The sequence below is a fragment of the Xyrauchen texanus genome, chromosome 20 (genome assembly GCF_025860055.1).
Source record: "Xyrauchen texanus isolate HMW12.3.18 chromosome 20, RBS_HiC_50CHRs, whole genome shotgun sequence".
In the NCBI taxonomy this organism is placed as follows: domain Eukaryota; kingdom Metazoa; phylum Chordata; class Actinopteri; order Cypriniformes; family Catostomidae; genus Xyrauchen; species Xyrauchen texanus.
In genome coordinates, this window is record NC_068295.1 from 30,222,923 (window position 1) to 30,237,703 (window position 14,781).

The 14,781-nt window shown below is 37.1% G+C and overlaps 1 protein-coding gene across 1 annotated transcript in view; it reads left to right on the forward strand.

Moving 5' to 3' along the window:
• The window catches only part of LOC127661076 (semaphorin-4G-like), a 54,028-nt gene that overhangs the window by 25,555 nt on the left and 13,692 nt on the right, over nt 1-14,781 (forward strand). The window contains exons 3-9 of the mRNA XM_052151636.1: nt 519-667; nt 5,403-5,465; nt 5,539-5,637; nt 5,726-5,816; nt 5,937-6,050; nt 6,770-6,924; nt 9,549-9,724. Coding sequence (XP_052007596.1) covers nt 519-667; nt 5,403-5,465; nt 5,539-5,637; nt 5,726-5,816; nt 5,937-6,050; nt 6,770-6,924; nt 9,549-9,724 — 847 coding nt within the window. The remainder of the gene's footprint in view (nt 1-518; nt 668-5,402; nt 5,466-5,538; nt 5,638-5,725; nt 5,817-5,936; nt 6,051-6,769; nt 6,925-9,548; nt 9,725-14,781) is intronic.

Here is a 14,781-nt window from a genome sequence, read left to right on the forward strand (position 1 = left end):
AATGTAAAACTGGGCTAAGAAATACACAATGGGGAGGCTAGCTTTAGAAATGAGGCAAATGCTATCACCTAAAAAGAGAGAAACTTTATTAGAGAGCAATTACAATAGTGTACTCGGTATACTGTGAGTTATTCACTATTGCCTCTACTATGATCCTGGATCGATCTGTGAATCAATATCATTATTTTACCTTGGAGCAAATGTAGGTGCATTTAATTGATGTTATACATGTTTATTTGGGAATGAGGGCTAACACATACAGTTGTTTAATATACAGTATACAATACCTTTATCAAGATTTATTTAATTTATTCTCTTGGATAAGGGAAATATTTGTATTTTTAATAATGTTTGTAATACTATACTGTATATACATACACAAAATAATGGAAGTTGGATGTCATTAAGTTAAAAATGAACTGACTCAGAAAGCAGCATGGCCTCACAGCACCCACTGTACTTAAGACCCCTTTTAAGGATAAAACATGTCTTTAAACTGTCTGTCCTGTGTGTTGTAGGGCTGTTGAACTGCAGGCGCTTCAGAGGCTCGACTTTCAACTACAGTTTATTGCTGCTGGAGGAGGAGACAGGCATACTGTATGTAGGAGCGAGAGGGTCTTTATTTGCCCTGCAGGCTAGTGACATCTCCAGCAGCTCACTGCAGAACGTAAGTACACACAAACACACCGCTACTTAATTACAGAATATGCAAGGCAGCACAGCGTATTCATACAATCTTCACACATTCTGTTTTTCTGCAATTAATTCAGCCCAAACAGCTTAGCAAACAGACATCTATCTGTCTGTCTGTCTGTCTGTCTCTCGGTCCTCACAAAAGTGAGTACACCCCTCAAACATGCGAAATCTTTACATTTGCTTAATGTTTCCTCTCTCTCACACACATCTTTTCATGTGACAACACTGAAGAAATGACACTTTGCTACAATGTAAAATAGTGAGTGTACAGCTTGTATAACAGTGTGCTGTCCCCTCAAAATAACTCAACACACAGCCATTAATGTCTAAACCTCTGGCAACTAAAGGGAGTACACCCCTAAGTGAAAATGTCCAAATTGGGCCCAATTAGGAAGCCTCTTCTAAAGATGATGCACAAGAAAGCCCGCAAACAGTTTGCAGAAGACAAGCAGACTAAGGACATGGATTACTGGAACCATGTCCTGTGGTCTGATGAGACCAAGATAAACTTATTTGGTTCAGATGGTGTCAAGTGTGTGTGGCGGCAACCAGGCGAGGAGTACAAAGACAAGTGTGTCTTGCCTACAGTCAAGCATGGTGGTGGGAGTGTCATGGTCTGGGGCTGCATGAGTGCTGCCGGCACTGGGAAACTACAGTTCATTGAGGGAACCATGAATGCCAACATGTACTGTGACATACTGAAGCAGAGCATGATCCCCTCCCTTCGGAGACTGGGCCGCTGGGCAGTATTCCAGCATAATAACAACCCCAAACACACCTCCAAGACGACCACTGCCTTGCTAAAGAAGCTGAGGGTGAAGGTGATGGACTGGCCAAGCCCATCTAAACCCTATTGAGCGTCTGTCGGGCATCCTCAAACGGAAGGTGGAGGAGCACAAGGTCTCTAACATCCACCAGCTCTGTGATGTCATCATGGAGGAGTGGAAGTGGACTCCAGTGGCAACCTGTGAAGCTCTGGTGAACTCCATGCCCAAGAGGGTTAAAGCAGTGCTGGAAAATAATGGTGGCCACACAAAATATTGACACTTTAGGCCCAATTTGGACATTTCCACTTAGGGGTGTACTCACTTTTGTTGCCAGCGGTTTAGCCATTAATGGCTGTGTGTTGAGTTATTTTGAGGGGACAGCAAATTTACACTGTTATACAAGCAGTACACTCACTACTTTACATTGTAGCAAAGTGCCATTTCTTCAGTGTTGTCACATGAAAAGATATAATCAAATATTTACAAAAATGTGAGGGGTGTACTCACTTTTGTGAGATACTGTAGCTGTCTGTCTGTCTGTCTGTCTAATATGTCTGTCTGTCTGCCTGCCTGCCTGCCGGCCTACTATCTGCTTACCTACCTACACTTTATACTTTTTAAGAAATTGAATTTTAAACTTTTTTTCTATGCTATTTCCATTTGAAAATTCAAATCTAGTATATTTTGTTTTGCCATTTGTTTCTTTTCGAAAATGTAGAAGACCAATTCATTATACATTGAAATTTGTTTTGTTGGTTTAACATAATTAAATTGTGTTGATTGGTTCCACACAATGAAAATTAGTTCATTAGAACCTAAATGAATTGAGTTATCCCAACTTACATGTGATCTGTTCAAATTACTCTAGCTAGCTTGCAGCAAATACATTAGCATATTATATACTGTGTGTGTGTGTGTGTGTGTGTGTGTGTGTATTAGGGCTGTCAATCGATAACATTTTTTATCAAATTAATTACATGGTGTCCTGATTAATTAATTGCGATTAATCACATATACAAATATTTGGTGAGAAAGCCCCTCATATAACAATAATTCAATATATAATGATGAAATAATTATACATAGTTATCTTTAAATATTTAATATATATATAAAATATCCAGATAATTAAAATGCATTACATTCTTGTGGCAGAAGATTTAATAATTGATAAGACAATACAAAAAGCGGCTTTAGAATACAATGTATTGTTTACTACATATTATTGAACATAAGTCAAACATTGTCTTACAGTTCACAACAATCCATTTCACAAGTGAATTTGTCAATCAGTTCGAGATTTATTACGAGGGCTGGTTTAAGGGCCGTCAATTTACATCGGCGTCAGACATGCTTGTGTCGCGTCTCGGGTGCGTCGCATCATAAACATAAAATTTTTAGGTCACTGTTTCAAGTTAAATATAGTTTAATACTCAATCTTTAAACAGATCTTGAGATCACTTAGTTCGGACTTGCGCTCCATCAAGTGTTTTGAATGCAAGAACATAATGCATGTCTGTGTTGTTGCTGCTGAAGTTTGTTTTCTTCACTGTATAAACTGCGTGTTTTCATACAGCTGAAGTTTCACATACTGCCGTCTGGAGTAAACAGGTGGTACTACAAGCTTGCATTTCTCAGGAATCTTCCTTATACGGGGGCATTGCGACTAATAGCGCTTAATTATTTTTTATAAAATTAATCGCACTGAATTAACGCATTAAATCGACAGCCCTAGTGTGTGTGTGTGTGTGTGTGTGTGTGTGTGTGTGTGTATGTATATGTGTGTATATATATACATATACATACATACACTGGGGGCCAAAAGTTTGGAATAATGTACAGATTTTGCTCTTATGGAAAGAAATTGGTACTTTTATTCACCAAAGTGGCATTTGACTGATCACAATGTATAGTCAGGACATTAATAACGTGAAAAATTACTATTACAATTTGAATTTATTTTTCAGAACTTCTTAAACTACTTCAAAGTTTTCTCATCAAAAAGTCTTTGCAGATCATTGGCTTTCTAGCTGTCAGTTACTCAGGTGGCATTTCACCCCACGCTTCCTGTAGCACTTGCCATAGATCTGGCTGTCTTGTCAGGCACTTCTCATCCACCTTACAGTCTATTTGATCCCACAAAAGCTCAATGGGGTTAAGATCCATAACACTCTGTTGTCCAATGTCTGTGTTTCTTTGCCCACTCTAACCTTTTATTTTTGATTTTCTGTTTCAAAAGCGGCTTATTCTTTGCAATTCTTCCCATAAGGCCTGCACCCCTGAGTCTTCTCTTTACTGTTGTACATGAAACTGGTGTTCAGCGGGTAGAATTCAATGAAGCTGTCAGCTGAGGACATGTGAGGCATCTTTTTCTCAAACTAGAGACTCTGATGTACTTGTACTCTTGTTTAGATGTACATCTGGCCTTCCACATCTCTTTCTGTCCTTGTTAGAGCCAGTTGTCTTTTGTCTTTGAAGACTGTAGTGTACACCTTTTATATGAAATTTTGAGTTTTTTTCAAGCATTGTCTATCCTTCCTTCATCAAAACAATGATTGACTGACGAGTTTCTAGAGAAAGCTGTTTCTTTTGTTTGTTTGCCATTTTTGACCTAATATTGACCTTAAGACATGCCAGTCTATTGCATACTGTGGCAACTCAAAAACAAACACAATGTTAAGCATCATTTAACAAACCAAATAGCTTTCAGCTGTGTTTGATATAATGGTAAGTGATTTTCTAGTAGCAAATTAGCAATTTAGCATGATTACTCAAGGATAAGGTGTTGGAGTGATGGCTGCTGTCTAGATTTGAAAAAAAAAAAACTTTTTTCAAATAGTGATGGTGCTGTTTTTTACATCAGTAATATCCTGACTATACTTTGTGATCAGTTGAATGCCACTTTGGTGAATTACTGTAACAATTTCCTTTCGAAACAACAAAATCTGTACTTTATTCTAAACTTTTGGCTGCCTGTGTGTGTGTGTGTGTGTGTGTGTGTGTGTATAGGAATATCTTTGATATTCTATACATCTATAAAATGTATGGTGCTGCTGAGAGATGACAGAATCCCAATCAGTCAATATACTGTTGATCCTTCAGTATTTGCTTATTTAGAACAGCAATAAACACTGATGTTACAGTACACAATGTACACAACCTTGACCTAACCATTAGCCAAAATGGTAAAAATTCCAACATGACAGAAACTCCTCTAAATCCCAACATAACAGAACATTTACGGAACACTAACGAGTCTCCTTGTATAATTTTGCATTGAAATACATGAAAATAAAGCTTAACTTTAAAATGTACTCTCACAATCCAGCCCCATGCTAAGCATGGTAAGAACTTGAAATCCCCTGACCGGTTTCAGCAATACATTGATGCAACAAATATTATTCTCATAGTCCCAACACAATTGGATTAAGTGAACATAGCTGGATTGTACAAAAATAAATTAAGTTGAAACCAAATGCTTAAGAAGTGTGTTGCATTAGCTCATTTTAAATAAGTTAATTGAGCTTGCAGTAAAAATCACGCTGAGTGAACACCATCCGTTATACGTCTAAATCCATTTGAACATTTCATAGCAATGTGATCAAATCACTTTTTGATAACTGTTGAATATCACTTGGACTTTAGCCAATATAATTATGTTCTCATCTCAAACATAAATGTATTAAGTGTACTGGTTTAGTATTTTAAATAGAGCAGCTTTCCCTTTTTTCAGTGTACTTTGTAGATTCCTTCTTCCTAAGAATTATATTTTCATATTTTCCTCAGCTGTTTTCCAACCATTACAGTAAGCAGTGAAAGTTGTTTATAAACACTAGTTGGCACAATTTGGGACTGCGAACGAGAGCAGGAAGTTTCCAGGACAGCAATTTTACAAGTCTTTACAGTTCAAGAATTCTTGTTAATCTTTTACTCGGACAGATTGACTGGGAGGCATCAAACGAACAGAAGCAACACTGCTTGAACAAAGGGAAAGATAACCAGGTAAGTCAAGGTCTCATCTATCATATTAAAACCTCTTGTACAGTTGCTGACCTAGACTTCTTCATCTTAACAGACGGAGTGCTACAACCACATTCGATTCCTCCAGAGGCTCAACAGCACACATTTGTACACTTGTGGCACACATGCTTTCAGCCCTATGTGTGCATATATTGTAAGTAACTGTGATCTGAGAGGTCTTACTTTGAGACCAAAACATTTAGATGTAGGACAGTGTAAGTTACATTGTTGTGTTTTGCCAGGATGGGAGGGAGTTTAAGATCTCAGCCTTTGAGGAGGGTCAAAAGAAATGTCCGTATGACCCCAACAAAGGATACACTGGTCTGCTGATTGGTATGGCATCAATGAATATACTGTACATTTGATCCTTAGTTCCTTTGATTTAAAAAAAATCATATTAAAATACATATGATTTTATAAAAATTATATACCTATATATTTTTTACCTGTTAGATCAAGAGATGTACACAGCATCTCAGTATGAGTTTCGGAGCTTTCCAGATATCCGCCGCAACACTCCGAATCCAACATTGAAAACAGAAGAGGCTCCCACTCAGTGGCTGAAGGGTCAGTTTACAGCAGAGTACATGTTATCTGTAAAAAAATAAAAAAAAAATATTTCATCCCACACCATAAACACTACAGAAATTACATATTGTGTGTTAAATGTTTGGTTTCCTCAACATGTTGTTAATAGTATTTGGCCATTTATCTGTACAATGATGTCCAAAAGTCTGAGAACACATTGCAAATTGTAACAATTTGTTTTATTTAAAAATGAAAATAAAAAGATTTTTGGGGAGATTTTGAACAATTTAAAGGAATTTATGACATAAGGTGAAGAAGAAATGTTAAGATTCTGCACTATTTTCTTCTAGTTTGTGACACTGACCATTTTAAGGGGTCCTGCAACAGAATGGAGCAAAAAGTCTGATTTCTTAGCTTCAGTTTCAAGCACACAAGATGCTCTTTGGAACATTCTCAAATCATGATGGATAACAGGTTTTGCAAAAACTTGTGGAGTCCATACTAGCTCAAGTGTATGCTGTCATTAATGCAAAAGAGGGACATAAGAACCAAATACGAAGACATTTTTAAATTCATATACATTTTTACATTAAAATAAAAAATAAAAAATGTTTTAACTAATTTAGAACCATTTTCACTTTTGGACTACACTGTACATGTTTACAATGCTAAAAATTGGTCATTTTAATGTGCAACTTTTTAATACCAGTATCTATTTTTGGAGTAATGCACTAACAGCAGTCTACTGTCCCATGCAGAGGCTGATTTTGTGGGCTCAGCATTGGTGAGAGAGAGTCTGAGCAGCTCAGTTGGAGATGACGATAAGATTTACTTCTTTTTCACGGAAAAGAGCCAGGAGCTCAGTCCATACTTCAGTCACAGCAGAGTAGCACGGGTCGCACGTGTGTGCAAGGTATGAAGCTCACAACATGTCTTCACCCTATTCTTCACTCTACATACAGGACACTACCTTATCTGCATCTTAAATTCATTTAATTAAATTGTTAAAATAAGAGGGCAGGAATCCAGCATGTGGTTAATATACTTTTCATTTTCAAGTCAAACTAAACAGTTGACTAATTTAATCACTTCCACAGAGGGTGTTGAAATAATATACTTTCGGTAGCTACTGTATCTTAAAGATGACATGCCATAGACTTTTTATTGCTTTTATACAAAGGTGATATAACTATGGCCTAACCTTAAAAAAAAAACTTTAGAGTATTTATTTATTTATTTATGAATTTTCCAATGAAGGATGTCTTTGAAGGTCCCCAAAGAAAGGTTTTGATTTACTTTTGGGGACAATTTTGTCCTCAAACTATAGGAAAGTGTATATACACTCATAGAAGTGCTTCATAGGTTTGTTTTTAGGCACCAAAATTGTTTAATTCCCAGCAGAGTAACAGCTCTGCCCTCAGAATGCTTAGTATTTAAGTGTGGTGTTCTGCAGGTTTCCTATTAGAATTGTACAGCAGAATTGTTGCCAGGCATCTCACTCTAACGGCTCCATTACCATTACCGCTTGCATCTCAACTAGTCAGTATAGCTCTACACACTTACATCAAAGTGCCAAACGAAAATGTCTTTAACCTCACATCTTCTAGACTGCTACTTCACAGTGTTTATTTTTCATCTGATGTTTTCTGTGCTTTCAGTGTGCAGCTCAATGGGCAATGCATATAAGCAATTTCAGTATTTGCAACTGATACACTTCATATTTTGTCTCAGATATTGTGGAAATGTTTTGAAAGTCAGGATGCAGCTTGGTGGATATTTACTGCATATTTAAAGGATGTTTGATGTTGATTACTGGCCTAATAGAGCACAACAGTGCCCGCCCACTTTTTCAGCTGTCTAGGTTCTTGAAGTATTTTTTTTAATTTATGTCTTCTGATGGGATTTCATAATTTTCTTTTTATAAAAGAGTTCAAAGACATGAACCAAAGCAACCAGCTCCGAGGTGAATCACAACATTACAAACTTTAATTTGAAGCTTAATAGTATTTGAAAATCTGACAAAAATACAAAATAACAAAACTGTGTACTGTTTCATGAGGCAATGAACAACAGTCCCATAAAGCATTGTGAATTATGTAAATAGCATTGTGAATGGCATGAAAAAAACGAATTTATTTTAAGATATTCAGATATATACAAATATAAATGCAATCAATGTAAATGAATGGGATTTTTTACCTCCCGGAACCTGACTATTGCGCTCTACTGGGATTGTGTCCAACATTGGCAGGTAGTATTAGTGTATTTGGGTTATTGGATATTATTGCAAATAATTCAGCTGCAGTGTTCAGGTTATTTTTCTGCATGTGGATGTATGTAGATTCTGTATGAAGTAGGCTGTGTGAACTCAGGGCACAATCATGTCTTTTCTGTGGCAGTTTACACAGCTTGTTCACCTTAATTAGAATATTATTATTCATTATCCACATAGAGTGCCAAAAAAATTTGCAATTGCTGATTGCTTTTATTTATTTTTTCATTAATATATAACATATGAAATGTTAGTTTTTTAGTTCTTATGTTGATGTTTTATTCAGACTTTTTGTAAATGTCATTATCAAAAAGTGCATTATCACACCATTGGCAGTGTATTGCACACTGGTTTCATATGACCATACATCTGCTTCTGAAAATCATCAACTGAGATGATGTCATCTTTAAGTCAACTTTAAAGATCCAGTTTCCTTTCGCATGATGAATTAAAGGTTATAGTGTCATTGTTATTACTGAAAATTGATTACTGGAGTAACTACCGTAAGAATTGCTGTAAGAAACTTGGGGTTCGATCAAAGTCATTCCTCTATTAAGATTTATTCTCCTCTTGGGAGGTAGCATGGAAATTTACTTGATCCCCCTGACGTCATTGGGGATTCCTTTACATAGAAAAAAGTCATCCAATTCAGCTAATTTCCCATTCCCACAGTCACACTGGCAATGTTAGCTTCCACCAACCATGCCAAGAATCAGAAGTAACAAGCTCTCTTGTACTGCTGTTTTGCAGCAGTCTGGAGTTTTTCTGATAACCTAGTGTTAAATTGATATGAAGTTTTAAACAAAAACATTTGGCTTTTTCTAACTAGTCAGTATTGTATTAAATTGTCCCTGTGAATTGTGAATCCTTTTTGTTTTCATTACCAGACGTTCTCCAGAAGTACTGTAACCATCAAAATAGAACAGAATACAATAGTAATAACTCTAACTAAATAATAGATTAGTGTTGGAGAATTGGGAATTATATTTATAGATAAAGAAAATTTATATTCAAAGTTTCCAAAATAAATATGGTGTCAGGCAGTGAAAGATGATTTAGTAAGTGCCCTATAGAGAGCAAATGGGTGCAACTAATTTTTCCCAAAATGTCTTATATTTTTAGTATTAGTATTTATTAATGCTATTTATTATACCTTTTATTGCTTTCATGTGTACTTAATATTTTAACATCTTGCCGGTATGAGTAATCTGGAATCTGCTTTTTCATCCTGTGATTTTTTTTCTCTCTCTGCCTTGATCTTGTAGAGTGACAGAGGAGGTCTCCTCACCCTACAGAAGAGGTGGACCTCATTTCTGAAGGCACGGCTGGTGTGTTCTTTACCTGACTATGAATTTCACTTCAATGTGTTGAGGAGTGTGTTTTTCCTGGAGGGCGCCAACTCTGAGGACTCTGTAGTCTACGGCATCTTTGGATTGGAATGGTAAGAGAATCCAAATGTTGGGTGGTACTGACCATGTTTTACTTGAAAAGTGTGTTTGTGCCATTTTTCTTTAAATGAAATGCCATTTGGTTTGATATTTTGTTTGATTGCATTGTGCCTGTCCATAACATTTGTTATCTGTCACATGATTGACATCACTCTTTCTGTCCTATTCGGTATGGTTATGCTCATCAGAAGAGCTAGATCTTACCCATGATCTACAGTCTTCTCAGTTCTAACTCTTGAATGAATCAAACAACTTGCTTTCTTCTCGCTCACGTTGCTTACATCAAATAAAGAAACAGTATTTACAGTCTGCCAGGATCATCAGATTCAAATTCGCTGACATGTCCTCTTGCTGCCTGGAGCACAAAGCATGTTTTATTCATAAGCAGGTTACATTCTCTCAAGAGATCAGAGGATTTGCTCCGGAAAAAAAATTCTGTACAACCTTTTGCGGAGACTGACACAACATTAGATAATTTTTTTCATGCTAGTCTTTTATTGTGGTAAATGTATTTAAGATAAACCAGACAAAACAACTGTGGTTATTTGCGTTACATATCACTGTTACTAAACCAAAATTTTTCCACATTTTTACGTGGTTCGTTGTATGTTTCACAACAGTTTCCTGGTCAAATGAACACTAGAGGTGCTACAACAACAACATGTATTCCTTTTCAAACAAATCATGAGTAAAATGGCAGATTATCAGTTCATAAACAATAACTTTTCACCCTGTTCCTCATTGTGACGAGGAGGAAGGCGGGGCCGGACTGTGAGGACACACGCCCGGCCCTGAATCGGGCTAATCAGCCGGGAGGGGGATAAAGATGAGCCGGAGGCACCAGTTTGAGAGAAAAAGAGAGCCACATGTGCCACTGTGTGTCTATGTGTTTACGTTGATTTAAGTTAATTTATGTTATTTAAAAACGTACATTGACTGTTCCGCCGGTTCCCGCCGCCTCCTTGTCCACCTTACCACGTTACACTCATATCATGCTCTGAAGACATCAGAACACATTTATTATAGCACATGACTTGTAAAGCGATACATTTTAACAATACGCTATCAACTATATTAAGCTTGTTCAAGCATGATCAAATTGTGCGGTAGCTCAACTGATTCATGTGGTTTGCTCAACTGCAAAGGACCAGGGTATGAGTCCTGAAGAGGAAGCGAGTCGACACATGAGCTTAAAGTGTCATAAAACCACCACAAAATGACATAGTAGCTTCAGCAATTTGCTTATTTCATTTACTTTCGGTTAGGTTTAAGGTTTATGGTAGGGAGGAATATTCTGTTGATTTAAAACTTGATAGAGCATTAACCTTCAAAACATCATCTGTTTGGAAGAAAATTCAACTGGGCTTTTCCACCTTGGAAATGCCGCAATACGTCTAAGGAATCACAAAGGTCGCCACAGTCACCTAATTTTCATGAGATCAGGCTAAGATTGTATTAGCCAGAATAAACTGAATGAGCACCAGATTGTTTGCCACAAGTCAAAAGTCTTGCTACACAAGACAATGTTTATTCATTTGGTTCCTTTTACAGATTTCTAAAGAGCTAAACTAGTTGTAGCACATAGGTCACACACGCATTGACGCATTCTGTCTAAGCCACTGTTTTGACTGTGATGGCGTTCATGACACCCTGCTGAAAGGGGCGTTTCTGATAACCTGCCAGGCACACGATCTTTGGGATGTGGCTGCATGAGGTGCAAACCACAAGCATGCGAATAAGTGAGTGATGAATGACAAGACAGTGACAAACATAATGCCTGCTGCGTCAGAAAGTAATTAGGTGGTAGAAGTGAGAGTGAAACTGGGAGAGACAATTATAATGACAGTGAGAGCATCAGCTGAGCTCTTGTGACCTGTTCACATTGACCTTAATCAGGGTAAGGTTGGATGACTGTGGCGTCACCATGACATCAGCTTAGGTGCAAAGTGTACATTTGAGTGGGTGTTTGTTATCCTGAGTGTTAGGCAAGTCTGAATCAGCCCTGGAATCTCCAATAAAAAGCATGGTTGTTTACACCATGTCCTAACCAGGCATGATATGTCAAGTTTCCAGTGACAAGCAATTTGTCTGTCCACACTAATTGTGAAATTGCTGTGCTATGTGACTAAGGGGGCAGCAGTCATTTTAAAGTGGTTGGGGGGGACACAGCTGTCAGTAGGTGGCTCACACAGACAAAATACTTACAGAGCAGTATTAATATATTACAGTATATATTAATATACAAGTATGATATTAATATATACATATTATATTCTTTTTTTTTTAATGTTTTGGATTTTCTCCCCTTTTCTTCCCAATTTGGAATGCCCAATTACCAATGCGCTCTAGGTCCTTGTGGTGGCGTATTGACTTGCCTCACTCATCATATCACGTGGCTTGTTGAACGCGTTACTGCGGAGACCTAGCACGTGGGAGGCTCACGCTATTCTCTGCGACATCCATGCACAACTCCCCACACGCCCCACCGAGAGCGAGAACCACATTATAGCGACCACAAGGAGGTTAACCCAATGTGACTCTACCCTCCCTAGCAACCGGGCCAATTGGTTGCTTAGGAAGCCAGACTGGATTCACTCTGCCTGCCCTGGATTCGAATTTGTCTCCAGGTGTGGTAGTCAGCATCTTTACTTGCTGAGCTACCAACACCCTCACTTATTATTTACTTTTAATATTTGTAAGATTCAAGTATTGCAAATTAATTGCAAGATTTGCTAAATTAGCTGCAAAAAGTAAGGGCATCTTGTGGAGCACTTGCTTCTGTTTCACACATGACAATCAAAGACTGAGCACAAGCTGGTCCTGAATAAAAGACTTCATCAATAACAATAATGACAATTGTGCATGTGCATTTTGACTACGTTTACCAAAATTCATTCAGATCCATTTAATGTTTCAGTGACCATTTCTGGTGATGCCAAAAGGTGGTGACAGTTGAGTGTCTTGTGTGAAATTAGTTAGTCACTGAATCAACAATCAACAAATTTTAATCCTTTAAAATGTGTATGTCTACAGATCTAACAAGGGACTTTAGTAGAGGTTTTAAGTATTAGAAGAACAAAGCAAATCTATAATTTCCCAACACTTTGTGAGCGGCTGAGCTTGACTTTTATCAAAAGACAACAATAACAGTCTTACAATAATTATGAGTTTCAATAACGTCTGTATGTTCATGTATAAAAAAGTGTCAACATACAGTATCTGTGTAAAGTGTTCTAAGAACACAGCAGATCTTTCTTTTTCTACAATTTGTCGACTGCACACCAACATAGAGGCAAAAATCATGAGCTGATATTAAAAATAGCTTTACATATTTAACACAGATCTAGTAATCTGCTTAAATTGGCAAAAACAACCAATCAAACTATTACCTCACAAACACAATGTAAAAAGCATAACTAGAAGACTCATGCACATCAGTGTTTATATCAATAAACTCATATAATGTGCGTTTTAAAGAAGGATTGTCCTTGGATTTTTCTGCAGTGCATTTCACATAATGCTGCCAATCAGGAATGATATGTGATAAATAACTCTCATTTGTGTGTTCCTCATCTTTAGATTATTAATTAAGATCAACATCAATGCCGATAAAAACATGGATAAATGAGCATTGTTGAAAGAAACGTTGTAGAAATGAACGTAGCCTCATTGATTAGACTGTCTGACTGACGGCCTATTACCTAAGAGTTGTTTCGGCTCATGAAACTCACCTGTGATTGGCTCAATCAGCCCAATACAACAAAACACAAAGAATACTGTTTACAAATCCACTGTTCCAAGTTTCCATACAACAAAAGATTAACAGAGGCTGTCAAACTTTAAAAAGGACAAAAAGTTCCATAAAAATAAGCCCTTACATCTCGTGATTCCCAACAAATCTCTCTTATGAGACGATTCGTTTTAAATTTACAGCGCAAAACATACAGCACGACCAGTTTCCAAGGGAATGGCTCTTATGAGCTGATTCTTCTCAATCTACAGAGCGAAAAATACAGCGTTACCAATGTAGCAGGATTCCCAAAGTCGAATGACTCTTATGAGCCGGTTATTTTGAATCTACAGCATGAAACATACATCGTGTCTAGTGTAGTCTCATCTCTTCGTGAATGACTCTTATGAGTCAGTTATATGAATCAACAGTCAGATTAAGCATTACCGGGGCCCTAGACTATGTCATGAATTTTAATTAGGTCATGTGATCTACAGCTCTACACAGGTTAACCAATGTCATAATAGACTAATTAATATTCATGAGCTACTACGCCCCTATACATTTAGTCACAAACTACCAACATATATATTCACAGAAGGCTCGCCATTGACAAATATGTCAATGCTTGTCCATTAAAGAACACATACTGTACATCAGCCCTTGAATGGCCGTTAGGATGAATATAAGATAAACTAAATTAATTTAGTTTATACTGCAGCATACATACAATAATAGACCATGCCAATGATACATTTACCATGCAATCATGTTAAAACTACTAAAACAGTCAAGCAGAGCTCTAGATATAAATGCCACTCACCACTATCATCGAAGCCCTCTTCATGGTTTCTTGAAAGCAAACCCTTAAATAAATCTTTGAAACACAGCAGGTGCAGGGGGTCGTTGTGCTGTTTACATAGTCATAGTACAGTTCAGTCTGTTTTAGGCTGATCTCCGAAAACAATCTCTCCGGTGGTTTTGAGACAGTGATGGAATTAAATTATAAGTACTAAATATGACGCCATTTCAGAAATATATGTTTTTTAAATGTGAACCAACATCCCCCTGTTACGACTTTGATTTTTTTCAGATGGTAAAATGTCTTATTGTAGAGACAATTATACAGTAATTAAACCATTTGTTGGCTTATTTCCCCTGAAGAATGTGAACAGTGCTTTCAAAACTTTATTCTCTTTGTTTGAGTGACGTCAACTTCTGGCTTAACCAATTGCGTGATTTTTGTGCTACTTAGTGGGTAGTTTGTGCAAAAGAATTACAGACTGAGAGTGGCAAGATGGTACCGAAATTACACAATTC